This window comes from Sitophilus oryzae, unplaced genomic scaffold (assembly GCF_002938485.1).
Source record: "Sitophilus oryzae breed Bouriz unplaced genomic scaffold, Soryzae_2.0 scaffold_815_pilon_pilon, whole genome shotgun sequence".
NCBI lineage: Eukaryota > Metazoa > Arthropoda > Insecta > Coleoptera > Curculionidae > Sitophilus > Sitophilus oryzae.
Genome location: NW_022147434.1, coordinates 7405358 through 7424294, shown reverse-complemented (window position 1 = coordinate 7424294; position 18937 = coordinate 7405358). Strand labels below are relative to the sequence as shown.

Genomic DNA, 18937 nt, shown 5'->3' with positions numbered 1-18937 from the left:
GTCTTAACTATCATCATCGTTTTTGAAACTGGCATAGAAAACACTTAGAAAAATAGAGAGAGAAATATCTCTAACATGAAGCGTAGCAAACCTACATTAAGCGGGCACTTAACACACACACATCTATCACGATAACTGCCTTTGTACTACACTAGAATCTGATCTCCAGATTGAAAGACTACCTCCTAAAGTTATTATCACATGCTACATGAAAAGGTTTTTGGGAAATGATCCTTATAATATAATATATTACAAACTGTATTTAATAAAGTGAGATGATTATATGAGAGAAATCTTCACTAACCACAATTAGAATTATAACAATTGTAATCTTAAATAAATTATATGATTTCAAATATAATAAATAATTTTAAATATGAATCGAAATTTTTCTATACATATACATAGTTTACTGACATACAGAAAGCTTCCGTGTTTTAACAAAAAGGTATAAGCAACAGATATTTCAATTTGATATTGCGATAATACATTTTTATATTAGTTTTTAAAAACTTTTAATATATTTCATTAATAAATTAGCTATATTATACGGATTATTTCCACATAAGTTTTATATATTGCTTTGTTTCCTGATTACCAGCCAAACAACATACAGATCAAGAATAAGTAGATAATGTAAACTTAACCTAATTCATAAATGAGAGGTGTGATAACCTTTTTTGGACACAGATATTTTTGGTAAAATCTGGAGTAAATTAATGTTCTAATTGAGTAAGTGTGCTTGTAAGTATTCAATGGACTGGATAGAAATGGACAAATTGAGTTTTGTATCTCTGTATTTTAACAGCTAAATGTCAATTATATTATTAATAATCAGTATCCATTATTTTTCACAAAAAAATACTCCTATTTTCTCCAATAATGGAAAACATCACATAACAGCTTATCACGTCGGATCACACCAAAAAAGCAAATCACAGCCTGTTTTTACCAATTTTCAGATGCTTACTAATACTTTTAAAGTTTATATAATACAATTTTTTATTCAAAATCAGTATTAGCAAATATCTTTATTAGTAAAATAAACTATAACTTTTTACGAAAATTATGTTATATATCTTTTTAAAATAGTTCAATGATTTTGATTCACCCTGTAAGTTTACGAGATTAATACTGAATAAAGTATACTTTCTAAACTAAATAAACATATTAATAAAATTAAGCTATATCTCGGCAAATTTCATTGTTAATTTTTAAAAAGTGCCTTAGAATATATTAATGTCAACAGAGATATTATGAATAATGCTTTCTTATATTTATTTATATATGCCTATGAATGATTATATTTTTTATAGGCATAAGGACAATTTAATGTATGTTATATAGGATACGCGCTGATTTTAGTAGAATTATCTTATGTTCTATTATATATTTTTTTGCTAATGATGAATAACACATATTTTTAGTTAATATTTAGTTAGGCAATACTGAAAATGTTCATTCCTTTCTAATTAAAGAGTCCATTCTTTTGTAAAAAGTAGAAACAAAAAAGCTGATAAATGTTTATACCCGTCTAAAAGCTGGTGGCCAGACAGTACATATCTGTCTATATTTAGATATTAATATTAGGGACTAATACATTTTATGATTGTTATTTCGGTTACATTTTTGTAATTACATAATTATGCTTAGTTTAAATTCAGGTTTATATGGTAAGTACTCTCATCAAAAATAGTATTATGATCAAGAGTGCTTTGCATAACAGATAAACAATTATTGTTATCATCAAGGCCCGCTTGATCATAAAACTTTTTAATCAAACTTTATAAAAGAGACGTTATTGAATTGTTTCTTAATAAATCGTAAATAAAACACAAAGTATAATGGTCTAACAAGCCTGAACAAAAATCTTGTTAGACTTCTTACAAGATTGAATTGAACTTAATTTTCGGGAAATAATACATAAATAAAATATGCTTGTCATTGCATACACTTGAAACAAAAATAGTCAGCAATTTTCGCATAATATCAAAAAATGTTTATATAAAATTGTACCACATACATAGAGGATACTTGCTGGCGAAATTTTTGAATTTCATTTGAATTGGGGATCTGCGGTTGTCCTTTCGTCATCTTCGTTGGGTTGTCAATCGAGCCTGTCACATTCTAGGCGGAGAGTCGCTGTCACCTGATGACGGTACCTCCTCCAGAGGCGAGAGTGTGGGTGAGAGACGCTCCCGACTCATACCGCTCCCTGAAGGTTCGTTTAGCGATAAATCGAGCATTTGAGCTTCATCTACAGTGGGACTGGCCGACCTACGTTCGTCTGATGATCGACTTATTCTTGAGCGTTCAAGTAGGTCAATGATCGCAGCACTTGTCCCTGTAATATTGTATGTTAGGGCGCGCCTAATGTTCTCCTGTTTTATCCCAATAGAGATGTCCGCCAATTGTTTGTCTTTTAGAGTTCTTCGGTTTCTTTTAGGCGAGTAGTCTGGATTTTCAGTGTTGGGAACACAGTTTTGAAGTCTGAAATTAAAGAGAAAATGATATTAGTCTTTCTGAATAATTAGTCCAGGACTATTAAGATGCCTCGTGGAACAAAATGCCCGAAAGCTTTTGAATAAAAATTAAAGAATTTTTGTGGATAATTAAGCTCCGCGCGCACTGAAGGGGTATCGGCGAGAGCGAGCGGTGCGAGCGGCACGACCGGTCGGAAAGTCGATTGCAGCCGCGCACTGGAGTCGCATGATCGACGGTCGAGAGTACGCCACCAGCATAAATTTGAGCATAGACGAGGAGAAGTTTATTCAAATTTAGTGAAATTCATTCGGCATTTCAAAAAATTATAAAGTATTATTACTATTTATATTTTTATGCAACTTTTTATATTTTATGCTTTATGATGGAAATTAATATTATCTAGATCTTAACCAAACACACATTAATATATTTAGATCTTAACAAACCACATAAAATTAGTGAAACAGAGTGGAAGATGGGGATAAAATATACTACATGACTCTTAGCTTGACCGATTTTAAGAAATTTTGTATCATTCAAAAGGGTTTAATTTGTTCTTTAAAAACAAAGCTAGATATGAAAAATAGTCAAATAAAACTTCTGTTTTTAGTTTTTTAATCTAAATAAGTGTCATTACAAACATTTCTATATAGCTTTTATTTTAAGGTTTTAAAATCTTTGTTTTAACTCAGTAGTAAAGAGGGAGTTTTCGTTGCTTTAAAAAAATTCAACGGTACGGTTAACGGATACGTAACCATAACCGCTATTTTGACAGATAAAAAAACAGTTTTCGGACTTTCGGTTCATCGGTTCGGAGCCGACATACGATACGATAACCGAAAACTGACAGCTAAGCACAGCCCGTAGCGTAGTGTTTTGATTTTTGGTTTTTATATTGTTGTTTGATTTGAAAGTGCTTTATATGACTTTATTGGGTATCGCTATATAGGATGGACAATTTAATTTTATTGGACTCTAGTGATGAATCGGATTTGGAGGATGCTATGCTGTTGGAAGGGTTTGAAAACATCGAATATCGAGCAGAACTTTATGGGGAGTTCAACCTAGAAATGTTATCTGACCAAGACTGCAAAGCTAACTTCAGCTTTGAAAAAAAAGACATTCCTCGATTAATTGCTTCCTCGAGGAATTGCAATTTGTAAGCAACGAAAACTCCCTAATAAAACGAAACTTGTGTTTACATTTTGTTTAATGATTGACGTTTCGACCAATTTTAATTCGGTCTTCTTCAGAATCTATAATATACGTATAACTAATTTTCTACGTTTGTGGTAAGAAAAAATTATATATTAAACACATTGTTAGTGATAAAATTGTATTGTATATTATAGATTCTGAAGAAGACGGAATTAAAATTAGTCGAAACGTCAATCACTAAACAAAAAACTTGTGTTTACAAGTTTCGTTTTATTCACTACTGACTTAAAACCAAGATTTTAAAAACTTAAAATATAATAAAAAAGTCAAAGAAAATTGAAAAAAGAAAAAATATAAATAGTTTTTATAGTACCGTATTATCGAAAAGGAACGGCATCAGCGATGGCCATAAAGTGAAGGTCGGTGCCATTTTATATGTAAATTTATATAGGAAATGTCATCAATCGTCATTTCCCATCCAACTGGACGCCGTTTTTTTCTATCATACGGTAGATATATGTACAAATATTTTATTCAAACATAAATATTATTTTCTCTATTTATACCTTTTACGGAGCGATCAATATAGTAACATAGGATGACTATTTATCAGCTGTTATTACTAACGTCAAAACAAACCAAAAATTAAATAATATGATAAGTTTTTTGACGATATTTAAATTCGATTTTCAAAATAATGTGAGATAATCAAAACGAGATGAGAAATAATTGGGTTTAATCGGAAGATTTTCTAATTCAGTTATTGAATAAGTGTAGTAAACAATATAGTATACATAGGTTACGTGCTTGTAAGAAATTTTTATAAAGAACCGCATATTAAGTATGATATGGTCTCGTACACTTTCGATTAATAATTCATCGGACATGTTTAATGTAAAACCGCTCCACTAAAAACAGTCGCTCGGCGTAGACTATTCGTCCCCCTCCCATGCATTCTCTGATTTCGCCTGATGGCGCGAGTACCGCCGATAGCTCGAAGCGCACCGAGCGCAGCGCACCGAGCGCACCGATCTAATGCGGTGCGCGGGCTGCATTTTTCTAAATACCACACGTGATCGCTAATCGGCTCGAGCTGAGCGTCAGCTCCTAAACGCCACTTGCGATCGCAAAACACCCTGCTAAATAGCACATGTTATCGCAAATTAGCCTGCATGTGATATGCGCAAGTTATGTTTTGATTTGCTGTATACAAAATGAGTAGCTTCGTTGATTTTCCCGATTCTTACGAGTACAAAATAACTTCGGAACAAACAGTCAGAGTGAATTTAAGGACCAGAGAAGAAGTTGAAGCAAGTAATGGCAACAGGTAGTGAACCATCTTCACATTTACTTCAACTTTTAGTTCTCGAAAATTTACCGACTGATAAAAAAGAAAGCTCTAGTTAGTCAGTTGATGATTACCGAGATAATAATAGTGGTACTGATTTTGATACCAGCGCCAGCGGTACAATAAAATTAGCTGACAATAAAAGTGTTGACAACGCAACTACAGAGCTATTGAGTGACTGGAAAAGTTTCATAACTGATCTAGACTGCCAAGTGATGAAGAACCTTCAAGATGATCCCGAGAATTTTCAAGGCGGAGTCAGAGCCTGTATTCAAAGCTACACAAAAAATATAAATAGTTCATCTTCTCTTTTGAGTGGACTTTATACAGCACTCAAATATTCTTGTTCATCAAGAAAACAAATGGTCCACACTAGAAGAAAAGGAGTGAAAATTTCTGTGAAGTCAACTAGTGTAGCCCGAAGAAAAACCAAGTTCAGTGGCAAAAGATGGTTCCAGTCTGGAAGAAAGCCTGTTAATTTTAAGAAGAATGGGAATCTTGGTCCTCATAGTTTGGCTGAATGTGTAAACCAAAATCGAGCTTTGGAAAAAAGGAGCTCGAAAAATCGCGAAGTAGATTTTTGTTGTTTTATATATTTTTTAAATGTTTAATGTGTTCGTTTAATGCTTTCCATTTTTTTACGATTTGATATAATATTTTAAGTTGTGGTTGTTTTTTTTATTAAAGAAGAATCCGCCGAGACTTTAGGGACGTTATCAGTGTTATTTTGTATTTTTTTTAATTATATTTTTTTGGCAGAACTTTGATCAGGCTGCCATGGGTTTTGCAATGAAACTCAATATATACTATATAATATAATATATATATATATATATATATATATATATATATATATATATATATATATATATATATATATATATATATATATATATATATATATGTATACGCTATATAATAGCGTATACACTGTATATGCTAGAAAACGCAGAAAAATCCTTTATTCAGATACAAATTCATATAACCATACCAGCTTTTCGTCCCTACCCAAACGATATGCCAATGGTTTTCCGAAAAAATGTCATTTCCAATTTCATCACAACACACATGGCATGGTTGAATCGTACCACACAAGATAAGTCTTTGATTTCTGAATAATACGTGAACGATATACACGTAGTAAACAAATTTGAAGTCAATCAGATATGTGGAAGCCAGTCAAAATTATTATATTGTTACGTTTTTCGTCGGTTCCGTGTGGATAGAAAGTCACAATTTATTTAAACACTATTTATTTAACACTAATTAACAAAACTAATAACGATAAACGACTTATAGAACTATTTACAAACGATTTATAACTAAGAATTTATTTTGAATTTTTAGCGCGTCAACTGTATATTTATAACTGCCCTCTCTAGGCCACTGCCGCCGGCTTTTATACCGACAGGTAAAAGAAATCTAGAATAGTCCAAAGATCGTTAGGCGCATAGAGAGGTTTTCGAATGTTCTCGTATGTACGAGTCCATTCTAGTGGGTCTCGATTCTTCTCGAACGAATGAATCATTGCGGTGTCTATGCGATGTTAAGGTCATCCGAGGGCGGGCCATATTGTGAGGTTAGGTCGAGTCCACACCGGCTCGCAACACTGCCCCCTTCTTAGGCACATGCTCGTCCCGAGATGTATACGGTGAATGAAGGTATTTGCAAAGCTGGCCCCTGGTACATTGCGAAGTCTGGTAGAAATAGCAGTCTACAGTTTTCTCTCCGATCTCAGCTTTGGGTTGTAGCAGCAAACGAGGATCTCGATTCCCGTAAATCTGAACAAGACTTCAATCATGTTCCGGATTGTACGCCAACTCAAACCATCGAGTCCACACGCCAGCTTCGGAATGGCTAATCGTGCAATGTTGTTGTTTAGCAGGGCTTCTCTCAGTTCAATCAGGGTCTTCCATAGATTGAGATAAGTCGGCTTACTCGGGGACCATTCCTTGGTGACCAGGTAGAAGATGTGCCTTGCTTGATCATGTGCATTGTCGGTTAGCCTCAAGACGCTTCCAACCTCTAGGCGCACTTCCCGTCCCATAACGATGCTGGCTGGAGTTTGCCCTGTAGATTCTTGGACGGATGAACGGTAGGCCAACAGGAACAGGTGAAGAAATTTGTCCCAGTCTCTTTGGTGGTCAGAGACTACTTTGGCCAGATAACGGTTGATAGTTCTGTTCATGCGTTCAACCATCCCATCGGATTGTGGATGTAGAGCAGTCGTCCTGGTCTTGCGGATGTTCAGGACTTCACAGACGCCTTGGAACAGATTGGACTCAAAGTTTTTCCCCTGATCTGAATGAAGCTCCATGGGAACACCAAACCTGCAGATCCATTCTTTAACAAGGGCATCAGCAATCGTGGACGCTTCTTGATTTGGCAACGCGTAGGCCTCGACCCATTTGCTGAAGTAATCCATTACTACCACAATGTATTTGTTGCCATTGTTCGTCTCCGTAAAGGACCAGCCACGTCGATCGCTATTCGTTCGAAGGGACTACCAACATTGTACTGGCGCATAGGGGCTTTACCACGCTTTTGTGGCCCATTAATGGCTGCGCAAATGTCACATTTCTTACACCAGGCCCTCACATCTTCTTTGCAGTTCACCCAGTAGAACCGTTCACGCAGCTTGCCAAGTGTCTTGGTAACACCAAGATGTCCTCCGCTGGTTCCATTGTGAACTTCCTCCAAGACTTCTGGGACCCTCTTCTTTGGAATGACGATCTGCCTTCTCTCTTCTTGTCCCTCCGGTCTCTCGATCACACGGCGAAGTAGTCCGTTATCTATTACCAAGGAATTCCACTGGGCCCAGTACGACTTTACGTTCGGCGAATATCTGCAAACTTCTTCCCACGTTGGTCTTTGGCCTGTGTTTTTCCAGTTAATTACTAAACCTAATTCTGGGTCACTGGTTTGGTCATTTGCAAGATCTTCGGGTTGCCAACTATCATTAACCACAGTTGTTCTTAGGAGTTTCACTTCTTTCTCTTCTGCTCGGGAACAATGCTTACAGTCCTTAGCGCAAGGTCTTCTGGAAAGTGCGTCGGCATTTCGATGGATTGCCCCAGCTCGATGTTCTGTGTCGAAGTCAAATTCTTGTAATCGTTCAATCCATCTAGATACCTGCCCTTCAGGATTCTTAAACTGCAACAGCCATTTCAAAGCAGCATGGTCTGTTCTTAACAAGAACTTTCTTCCATAGAGATACTTGTAGAAGTGTTCCACTGCTTTAACTACTGCTAGTAATTCTCGTCTGGTTACACAGTAGTTCCTTTCCGGTTTTGACAAGGTCTTACTAAAATAACCAATGACTTTTTCTTGACCATCCTGGATCTGAGACAGAACAGCGCCCTAATGTAACATTGCTAGCGTCGGTATCCAATATAAAGTTTCCGTTGCCAAGAGGGTAGCTAAGTATGGGCGCACTAGTCAGGGCCTTCTTCAATTTTCGGAATGCCTCGTCAGAATCTGAGTCCCAAGAGAAACGCCTCTCGCCTTCGGTAAGTCTGGTCAATGGTTTTGCGATGGTGGCGAAACCCTGTACATAGCGTCGATAGTATGTGCATAGTCCCAAAAAGCTTCGTAGTTCATGTTTATCTTTAGGTGTCGGCCACTCTTCCACTGTCTTGGTCTTCTGTGGATCTACCGCAACTCCTTGGGAGGAGACTACATGGCCCAAGTAGTGTACCTTTTCTTGACACAGATGACATTTCTTGGGGCTAAGTTTCAAACCAGAACTCCCTAGTCGCTTGAAAACTTCTTCCAAATTCTTCAGATGATGGTCAAAGGATTTCCCAACCACTATGATGTCATCCAGGTACACTAACAGGTAGTCCAGGATAGTCCCTTTAACACAGACTCCATTAGTCTCTCAAAGGTAGCTGGCGCGTTGCACAATCCAAAAGGCATGACGGTAAATTGCCACAGTCCGGAGCCCACCGAGAACGCTGTCTTCTCTCTGTCTTTCGGCGCCATGTCGACTTGCCAATATCCACTCTTCAGATCTAACGTAGAGAATATCGTTGACCCCGCCAGCGTGTCTAGAGTATCGTCTATCCTCGGCAGGGGATAACTATCCTTCTTGGTAACATTATTGAGCTGCCGATAATCAACACAGAACCTGGTGGTACCGTCTTTCTTCTTTACTAGTACTACCGGCGATGTCCACGGGCTGTTAGATGGTTCGATGACACCCTCTTCTTTCATTTCTCGAAGGATTTTATCAGCTTCTTCACGTTTGGCGAGCGGAAGTCTTCTCGGATTTTGTTTGATTGGTCGTGCATCTCCGGTATCAATTTTGTGTTGTACTAAATTGGTACGACCTCTCTGTCCTGCTTCTCCTTTATCAAACACATCTTGATACTTGATTATCAGGTTTCTCAATTTTCTTCTATTTTCGGGAGATAATCCTTTAACGTTTACTAACTCCTTCACCATTTTGTCCGGAATTTTTGAAGTCGAAACTTTGGAGGCTTCCACGCTTCGAACGACTGAGGAGACCGAACAACAGTACCCTAAGAGGGTTCCCTTCTTCAAGGATACAGAATAATAATTCGTGTTCATTACTCTCACCGGTACAGTTTTCTTCGCTCGTAGCAGGGCTTTTCCAACAGCGATCCCTCGTCCTATTTCGCTGTCATGGTTCCTTGGCTCCAACAGAATAATACTCCCATTATTCATTTTACCTTCTAGGCAACCATCCAAAAATATCTCACAGCGCTCAGGGATCGAAACATCTTCTGCTACCACCACGCGAAGCGTCTCCTCACATTTTCGATGCAGAACCACTTCTTCTTCATTTATTTTCAAAATTCCTTGTTTGAGGTTTAGCTCAAAACCTCTAGTGGTCATGATGTCCATTCCGAGAATAAGTTCATCTTCGATGTCTGCTACTAACACTGGATGTTCAAAACTGGTGCTCCCAATAACAAAATTAAGGTTTACTTCTCCATGGACAGCAGCGGAGCCCCCTGTAGCAGTACGTAGTCGCCATTGTGTTGTTTTAACCTTCTTCGATGTTTTAAGAATGTCCGGTCTGATGATAGTTTTCGTCGCACCTGTATCCAACAGCATGGTCCGGAACTCTCCATCAACAAAACCATCCACAAAAATGCTGTTGAATTTGTGTTGTAGCGAAGCGACTTGAGCAGTTTTCGTTGGGGCATGTTGGGTACAGGTCGACGTGTGCCCCTTCATTTCGACCCTTCGACGACTCGGTCCCTTCTTGCCCATATACTGGTCCATTACCTTCCGAACAATCCCTTCCACGGATTCGTCGGAACATTCGTCGATGGCCCGTACTCTTCCTAAAGACCGAGAATTTTGTTTCGCGGCCTCAAATTCTAGGGCACGTGCTAAAGCATCCACCAAGTGCGTTGGGTGGGCTAGGAGAAGTGCTTGTCTTGTCTCGTTGTCACGTAAGTCGTCGGAGAATGCCTGTACTGCCAACCGCTCCATAACATTCTCTGGCGTAGCAGGGTACGCAAGGCGAACGAGGCGGGCTACGTCGGCTTCAAACTCCTGCAGAGACTCATTTGACTTTTGAATGCGATTTTTTAGCTGGGAATGACATGTTCCAAATGAGCTTGGCCGTACCTCATTTCTAAATGTCGTACCAATTGCTGATAATCTCCCTGTTCCGATGGTGACAATGTCTGCAGAATATCAGTCGCATCTCCTCGCAGTGCGACAGTCAAAGCGGTAGCCTTTTCAGCGATTGTCCATCCGTTCGCTCTCGCAACGGCCTCAAACTGGCAAAAATAATTGGCCCAAGCGGTCTTTCCGTCAAACTGTGGAGGCTTAATAACTGACTTTGAGATATACTTATTTTCGACTAGTTTCGGTGCCTCCGATGTTTCTTGACATTTTGGTGAATTGGCCTTTTCTATTTCTTGTTTTAAAATTTCGATTTTTTTATTTACATCGTCCTCAATTTGTGTTATTTTGTCTTGTAGCTCCGTAGAATTCTCTATAATCTTTTCTTCTAAATTAAGTATTTTGTCATTGAAACTGGCTTGTAGATCTTTAGAATTTTCTATGATTTTATCCTCTAAAATATTAATTAAATCCTGGGAATTTTCCATAATTTTATCTTTCAAACTGTCTTCTAATTTTGAGAATTCTCTGTGATTTTATCTTCTAAATTAACTTCCAAGTCAATTATTTTACTATTCAAATTGTCGTTTAAATTGTCTTGTAAATTTTTCAATGACGAGTCAAGGTCACCTTCCAGCTCGAAGTAAAATGTGTCAGGATCCTCACCTTCTTCCACCAAAACGTCTCTCAGTCTAGCTTGCAAAATGCTTTTCTTTCCATCTGTCTCGCACTCTCTCTCTTCCAATATGCATTTCAGTTCGGACACTTTCAAGTCTTTCAACAATTTTTTTCAGAGCCATGGTCAGTCTTTTTATTTTTCTAGTCTATCACACACGCCACACTTGACACCAATTGTTACGTTTTTCGTCGGTTCCGTGTGGATAGAAAGTCACAATTTATTTAAACACTATTTATTTAACACTAATTAACAAAACTAATAACGATAAACGACTTATAGAACTATTTACAAACGATTTATAACTAAGAATTTATTTTGAATTTTTAGCGCGTCAACTGTATATTTATAACTGCCCTCTCTAGGCCACTGCCGCCGGCTTTTTATACCGACAGGTAAAAAAGAAATCTAGAATAGTCCAAAGATCGTTAGGCGCATAGAGAAGGTTTTCGAATGTTCTCGTATGTACGAGTCCATTCTAGTGGGTCTCGATTCTTCTCGAACGAATGAATCATTGCGGTGTCTATGCGATGTTAAGGTCATCCGAGGGCGGGCCATATTGTGAGGTTAGGTCGAGTCCACACCGGCTCGCAACAATATTATTTACTACTGTATTAGGAAATACTAATAGTAATACTAATAATTACTGTATTAGGAAATATTATTTGCGATAACGTGTGCTATTTAGCAGGGTGTTTTGCGATCTCAGGTGGCGTTTAGAAGCTGATGCTCGGCTCGACCCGATTCGTGATCACGTGTAGCGTTTAGAAAAATGCGCGCGGGCTTACATTTATTTTAACGTAAACTGAAAATTACGTGCCGCTTGCTCTCGCCGATACCCAATCAGTGCGCGCGGAGCTTTAGTCATTGTGGTCCAGATTAATATACTAAAAGTCCCCACCCCTCCAAGCCTGTAAACCACTCCAAAACCACCCATAAAGGGGCGATTGCACGCGTTACTGATGGGACAATCAGTGAAAATGTTAACTATTTTTTGATAATTATTGATGTCAGTAATGGGCTAATAACGGTAATATTTGGGTAACTAGTAAACATAGAGATTGTAGAAATTTTGCAGTAACAGAGCTATTATAATTTTTTTAGTTTAGGAACCAGAGATCAATAAAATGTTGTTACTGATGGGACAAGAAAAAGGTCAGAAAAATTTCTGGTTATTAGAAGAGAACAATTCTCTGAAACAGAATAATGTTTAAGAAAAGTCTAGACGAACCAAGTTGCAGATGTAGTTAATATAACTTATTTTGACATCAATCACTTTTCATTGTAATCTCTGTAGGCAATTTATTTTGATTCCTCGTTATTGACGGGACGTTACTGATGGGACAATTTTAAGGAACACTGAAACACATGTGTAATTCTTCTTCTTTGGGTGTCATGTGCTATGCCGCACGTTGGCGATCATTCGTCTGTTTTATGGCTATAAGATGACTAGGGTGCCCTCTTCGGCTCGTCGAAATATGATTGCGGCGTCAGGTATGCCACTCCAGTTTCTTATGTTGCGAAGCCAAGAATGCTGTTTTCGACCCGGTCCCCGTCGGCCTTCGATCTTCCCCTGCAGTATCAACCTGGGTATGGAGTATTGACGTCCCCTTAATATATGTCCTCGATATGATACTTTGCGTTGTTTTACGGTATACATTAGTTGTCTGTCTACTCTGGCTCTTCTTAGGACTTCATCATTTGTTGCATGCTCCGTCCAGGGTATGCGCAGCAATCGGCGAAGTGTCCACATTTCGAAAGCCTCAATTCTGTTTATTGATTTTACCGTAAGTGACCAAGTCTCAGCGCCATACAACATCACAGGCCACGCATACGATTGAATTACCCGTATCCTGGTATGTAGCGGCATATTTCTATGCAGGAGTAAATTCTTTAGTTTAAAGAAGGCTGTTTTTGCACGGCCGATTCTTCTTTTAACTTCCTCATCGCAATCCCACCGTTCATTTAGGGAGGCGCCAAGATAGGTGAAATTTGTGACCCGTTCGATGTTCTCTCCATTGATGTTAAGCTGAGTGCTGTACTGGTGTCTGCTGAGCACCATCATTTTAGTTTTCGCAACGTTAATATGGAGACCAAACTGTTCACCGCATTCGTTCAGTTTATTTAGCAGAATCTGGAGGTCCTCAAGGTTGTTAGCCAGAATTGCGGTGTCATCTGCATAGCGGATATTATTTATTGGGATGCCATTGACTTTAATACCCCGCGTCTCACTCTCCAAGGCCATCTGAAAGATTTTCTCAACGTAGATGTTAAACAGAATGGGTGATAGTACACATCCCTGCCGAACTCCCTTCAATACGCTGAAGGTTCCGTTGTTCGATCACCATCAATACGGATCTCCGCCGACTGCTGCCAATACAGTTCTTTAATTATTCTGATGTCCTTGCCATCTACGCCTATCTCCTGTAGTCTCTCCATCAACGGTTCGTGTTTTACGTTATCAAAGGCTCTCTGATAGTCAATAAAGCAGATGAAAACATCTTGCCTCTGATCATAACATTTCTGTACAAGTAGTTTCACAGAGAAGAGACCCTTGATAAAGCCGAACTGTGTGTCGCCACTCATCTCTTCACACTTCCTATATATTTTAGAATGGATGACTCCAAGAAACGCTTTAAGTGCGTGACTCATTAAGCTTATGAGTCTATGGCACAAATTAACTACAACAGATGCGAAAGAACACCGAATTACGCGTTCAGATTTCTGTGACCTTCAGAAAGAGTTCATAGACAATCCGCATCAATGTATAGTTTGGGTTATTATTTGTTTGTGTGAAAATAATCTGCACCAATATGTTATCGAGTCATATAATCTCACAGTAATTTAATAGATTGCTCGTCATATTATATCAGTTCGTAGGAGATTAGGAAAAAAAAGATATTTATAGTATAAAAAATTAATTTATTTAACAAAATTTAATTAAAGATGTGACAAAATAGTTACTTTTCTATTGGTTCTATCGGACTTTTTTCGACTATATAAATCTTTATTTTTGTAAACTTTAATGCATAAAATATTTTCAATCTAATAAATAATTTAATTATGTAAATAAGAGGAAATTTCTCACATGGGTGGTCAAATTCTATAGTTTTCATTATATCAAACAGCCTCTGAATGTTTTCTTCAGTGCAAAACTCATCAAAATTTAATATAAATAATTTTTCCATTTCCAGTAAATAAAATGAACAAATTTTTCCACTTTCATGATCAAAGGCTTTTAAATGGGTAAATAATTTCGAGTTATCCAGAGATTCGGATTCTTTTGCAAATTTTAGACAAATATCACATTGATGTATTTGAAGACCCTTTTAATTGATGTAGTCAAACATAATTAAAGGCATTTTGAGTTGAAAACATTTCTCAGAGGTTTGATATAATGAAAACTATAGAATTTGACCACCCATGTGAGAAATCTCCTCTTATTTACATCATTAAATGATTTATTAGATTGAAAATATTTGATGCATTAAAGTTTATAAATAAAGATTTATATAGTCGAAAAAAGTCCGATAGAACCAATAGAAAGGTACTATTTTGTCACATTTTTAATTAAATTTTGTTAAATAAATTAACTTTTTATACTATAAATATCTTTTTTTTCCTTATAAATAAACACATTTGTATCCCATTTTAAATAAGATATACAAATTACCAAATCTTAGAAATAACAGTTCAAAAGTTCAACAAAAATCCTACACCCGTTTTTAAAAAGAAACATATAACCACGCACTATGTCATTCCAGCAAGCGAATACGACACAGCATACGTTTCCGGACTAAACGACTGGTGTATTTACACCACTCAATAGGCGTGTGGGGTTTGCCGAGCGGTTTCCGATGCAGTCGCTTTCTTTGGCATCTGTTATAGGTAATTTGTGTCTATGGTCTCCGCAGTTTTTGGGATTTGTTTTCTTCGGGATGGCGATAAACGTGGACTTTAGCCAGTCCTGTGGGATTTGTCCAGAATCATATATCACGTTAAAGAGATATGTGAGCTGTTTAATGTCGGTCTGCTTTAGAACTTCAGCATATATATCATCATGACATGGACTTTTCCCGTTCTTTAAACAATCTATTGAGTATCTGACTTCAGACTCAAGAATTTTTGGACCTTCCATATTTCCAAAGTTGTTTGCAGGATTATGGGTACGTTGATCCCAAAACAGTGCCTCCGCGTAATTCTTCCATGTATCGTTCAGTTCGTTTATATCTAGAATTGTTGTTCCTTGTCTGTTTTTGATTGACGTTAGTGTATTTCTTTTATTTTCTCCAGTTATTTCTTTTATCTTCCTATGAAAGTTAAAGGAGTTGTGTAGTTGATGGAGTCTTTTAGCCTCTTCGCATTTTTCCTGGGTCCATTTTTCCTTGGCTTCTAATATTTTCCTTTTGATACTCCGATTTATTTCATTATATTTGTCCTGTTGGTTTTTAACAATTCGACAATCAGCCATCAGAGTCAGTATTTCATCTGTCATCCAAGGCTTGGATTTTACTTTTTTCTGTCTGCCAGTAACAGTTTCTGTGGCTGCAATTGTGTTTCTTTTCAGCTTACTCCAGATATTATTAGCTGTAATTTCCTGACTAGGGTCGTTCTCTTGGCAAAGCTTGTCGAGTTCAGTTTTCAGGTTTTCCTGTACTCCAGGCTGTCTTAGCGCTTGAATATCATATTTTTGAGGTCTTCGTTGATTTGATAGCAATTTACATCTAAAACAGAAGTTTGCAACGAGAGGATTATGATCTGAGCCGATATCTGCCACTGGGTAGGCATGATGATGGTAACATGATAATAATAACTGCAAAAATTTTAAAAGCATTTGTACAAATTTGATTTTTCGGAGTCACAGTGCTTCTTAATTAACATATGAGCACAATCAATAAACTTAAAATAGTGTGAACCTAATTCAATGCGCCCTGCTTTAAATTGATGGAAAAAAAATCATTGCGCACAATCGCCCAAAGGTACAATTTTTTAGTTTTTGCTAAATATCTCCGATACAATGAGCTTTATTAAAAAATCGATAGTTATCAAAATTATTACTTATAAAATTATCTACAATGGTGTATATAAATGTATCATTGAATATCGCTGAGGTGGTATCGTACCCCGATATCGCATGGCAAAATAATATGGAGGATGTCATAGCCCCGATTTTAGAATGTAGCAGTTTTATATCCATTAGTTGAGTTTTGAAGATTTTCCGGGTCTTAACATATACACATTATCCACTTTAGCTTTAAACAACTATAACACCGCTAAATCGGTGTCCTCGCCAACCAATATTACCGAATTTTCGAGCTATCTTCCAGGGCTTTTTGTACAGTAAATGTGGCTGCATCGCCATCGGCTTGAAAACTGAATTTTTTTTTTAAAAAAAGTAGGGAGAGGGAAGGAGGCGACGACCAGAGATAATAGTTGTAAGGATTAGCTTTGAGACTACGATTCGAGACGCATTGATGTTATTTTTGGTTGTTGAGTTTTGTGACAAAGAATGTTATTAAAGGTAAAGTAAATATTTTCTCATTATTTAACTAATGTTAACTAAAGCATATATTTTATTTTTCTGTTCTAATATTCTGTATTAAAGTTTTTTTCTTGTTTATTTCATCTGAGAAATATATCATATAACATGTGTATGTATTTAATGGAAACTATTTATGGTGTAAATAATTTCAGTTTAAAAGTAATCTAAATACAATAATGTGCTGTCCAGTCGTGTCGATGTTTGTGGTTCCGAGGTGAGAACAAGGGCCTTGTTGAATTTACTAATACTTTTCGACCGTGACTGGGCGAATATCTTAGCTCGCAGAGGGCAACTAAAAGCAATAAATATAATATTAAGATATTTACACCAAACATCCAACTTTAGCTTCGAGATCCGAAACCAGGACCTTAGTACCTGCAGGCGGCGACCTGCTAACTAACCAAACACTCTTCAGTTTTGAATGATATAAATGTGGCATGTTTTGAATGTATAAAACTACAAACTTTGGTATGAGGACAGCTTCTATACTATTATTATTTCTCTTTTATTAAAGTTAAATACAGCATAGTTAGAGTCTCTGGAATAGTGATCATGGTTTTCTCTGCCGTGCTCTTTTACATATGAATTCCAGGCAGAGTACGGCACTCTTTTCATTTCATTTAATAAAATAAGTAGGGCTATTTACAAATTTAGCGTTTTATTTACATAACCTATTCTCCTCAAATTTCCCAAAATATTGCTTCTGTCGAGGCGCATCCAAGGTAATCACAATAAAAAAAAATATTTAACACAACGTAGGTTCCTTTGCTTTCATTTAAATTTCTTGCTATACAGTTGGCCAAAAATATTACCTCTTCAACTTTGTTGACGAATTTGGGTTGTTACACTACACAAATTTTCATTGGCACATGCAAATTGACAAGCAAAAAAGACTCGAAGTGTCAATATTAAAGAAGTGAGGTTGACATTTAAATATTTTTTTATTTTTTTGTTTATTTTATTACGTGGCTTTTTAATATGTCTCTTTTGTTATATTTCATCATGTAAACAAATTATTAAACACCATTATAAAGAAGCAACGGATTGATCCCGGTATTTGACACTCTAAAATTTTATTTGATACTTGAATTTTATTGTTGATAGAATCCTCGACGTATCCCTCGGCCACTGTTGAAGATTACCTTCATTATTAATAATATGAATTGTCGTGATGGACAGCATTCATTGCAAACTTACCACCAGGTTCAGCATTGGTCTGGTTGTACCAAAGATGCCGAAGAATAGGGTTAGAAAAAAACAATAACAGGCATTACTCGAGTCACAACGTTGAAAGATCCAGCTCCAAAATCCCTATTGGCATTTTTATCCTGTAAATGCAAAACCAACAACTATGGTAAAGCCCGCGGATGCAGAAAAGCAGGATTAAAATGTTCAATGATTTGTGCATACTGCAATGGGAAATCCTGTGACAACGTCCCTGAAGCGTCACACGACGAATACGATGAAGAGGAGTTGGACTTGCCTGTAGATATCCCTCTGGCGGCTGTAGATGAAGAGTTGGACGTATTGAGAGACCACCCTGATGAGCCCAACACAGCAGACACCATCGACTTTGACATCAATGAGCTAGATCCGGCGGGCTTGTGCAGATAAGTTAAAGTTTTTAATTTATCTAGTGGAGTAGGCCTCCGGGGAGACCACGTTAAAAAATAATAAACGCGCCATGTACTTTACCTCTTAGATGTGTGTACACATTTTCAATAATTAAAATTTATTATTCATAAATTAATGAGCGAATTAATGATACGCCACTGTTTTATGACAAAATTGAAGAAACTAAACTAAAACTAGTTTTAGTGAACCTTAATCGACATTCGATTTCGGAAAATCGACTATACATAATATATCATATTTTACGCGAAATTGTAAAATTTCCAGGGATTTTGTGCCTAAACAGTTGACTTGAGCGAAAATTTTTATAATACCTTTTTTATAGAAAATGTTATTCTCTTTAATTTTGCTCTCCACAAATTTTCGCGAAAAACGCATAGTTTTCGAGATATTCACAAAATACCGATTTTGGGCGCCATCTTGGCAAGATGGCGGCGCCGGCGGTAAGTCTGGGAATGTGCATTTTATGGATTTTAGTTAGGGACCCCAAAAC

At 37.0% G+C, this 18937-nt stretch overlaps 1 protein-coding gene across 2 annotated transcripts in view; it reads right to left on the bottom strand.

The window, feature by feature from the left end:
- Positions 1 to 754: 754 nt before the first annotated feature.
- LOC115889552 (growth factor receptor-bound protein 14-like) overlaps positions 755 to 18937 on the bottom strand; it is a 637553-nt gene continuing 619370 nt past the window's right edge. For both annotated transcript variants that reach the window (XM_030909589.1, XM_030909590.1), the window contains one exon: positions 755 to 2490. In XM_030909589.1, the coding sequence (XP_030765449.1) occupies positions 2121 to 2490 (370 nt within the window). In that variant the 3' untranslated portion in view covers positions 755 to 2120. The remainder of the gene's footprint in view (positions 2491 to 18937) is intronic.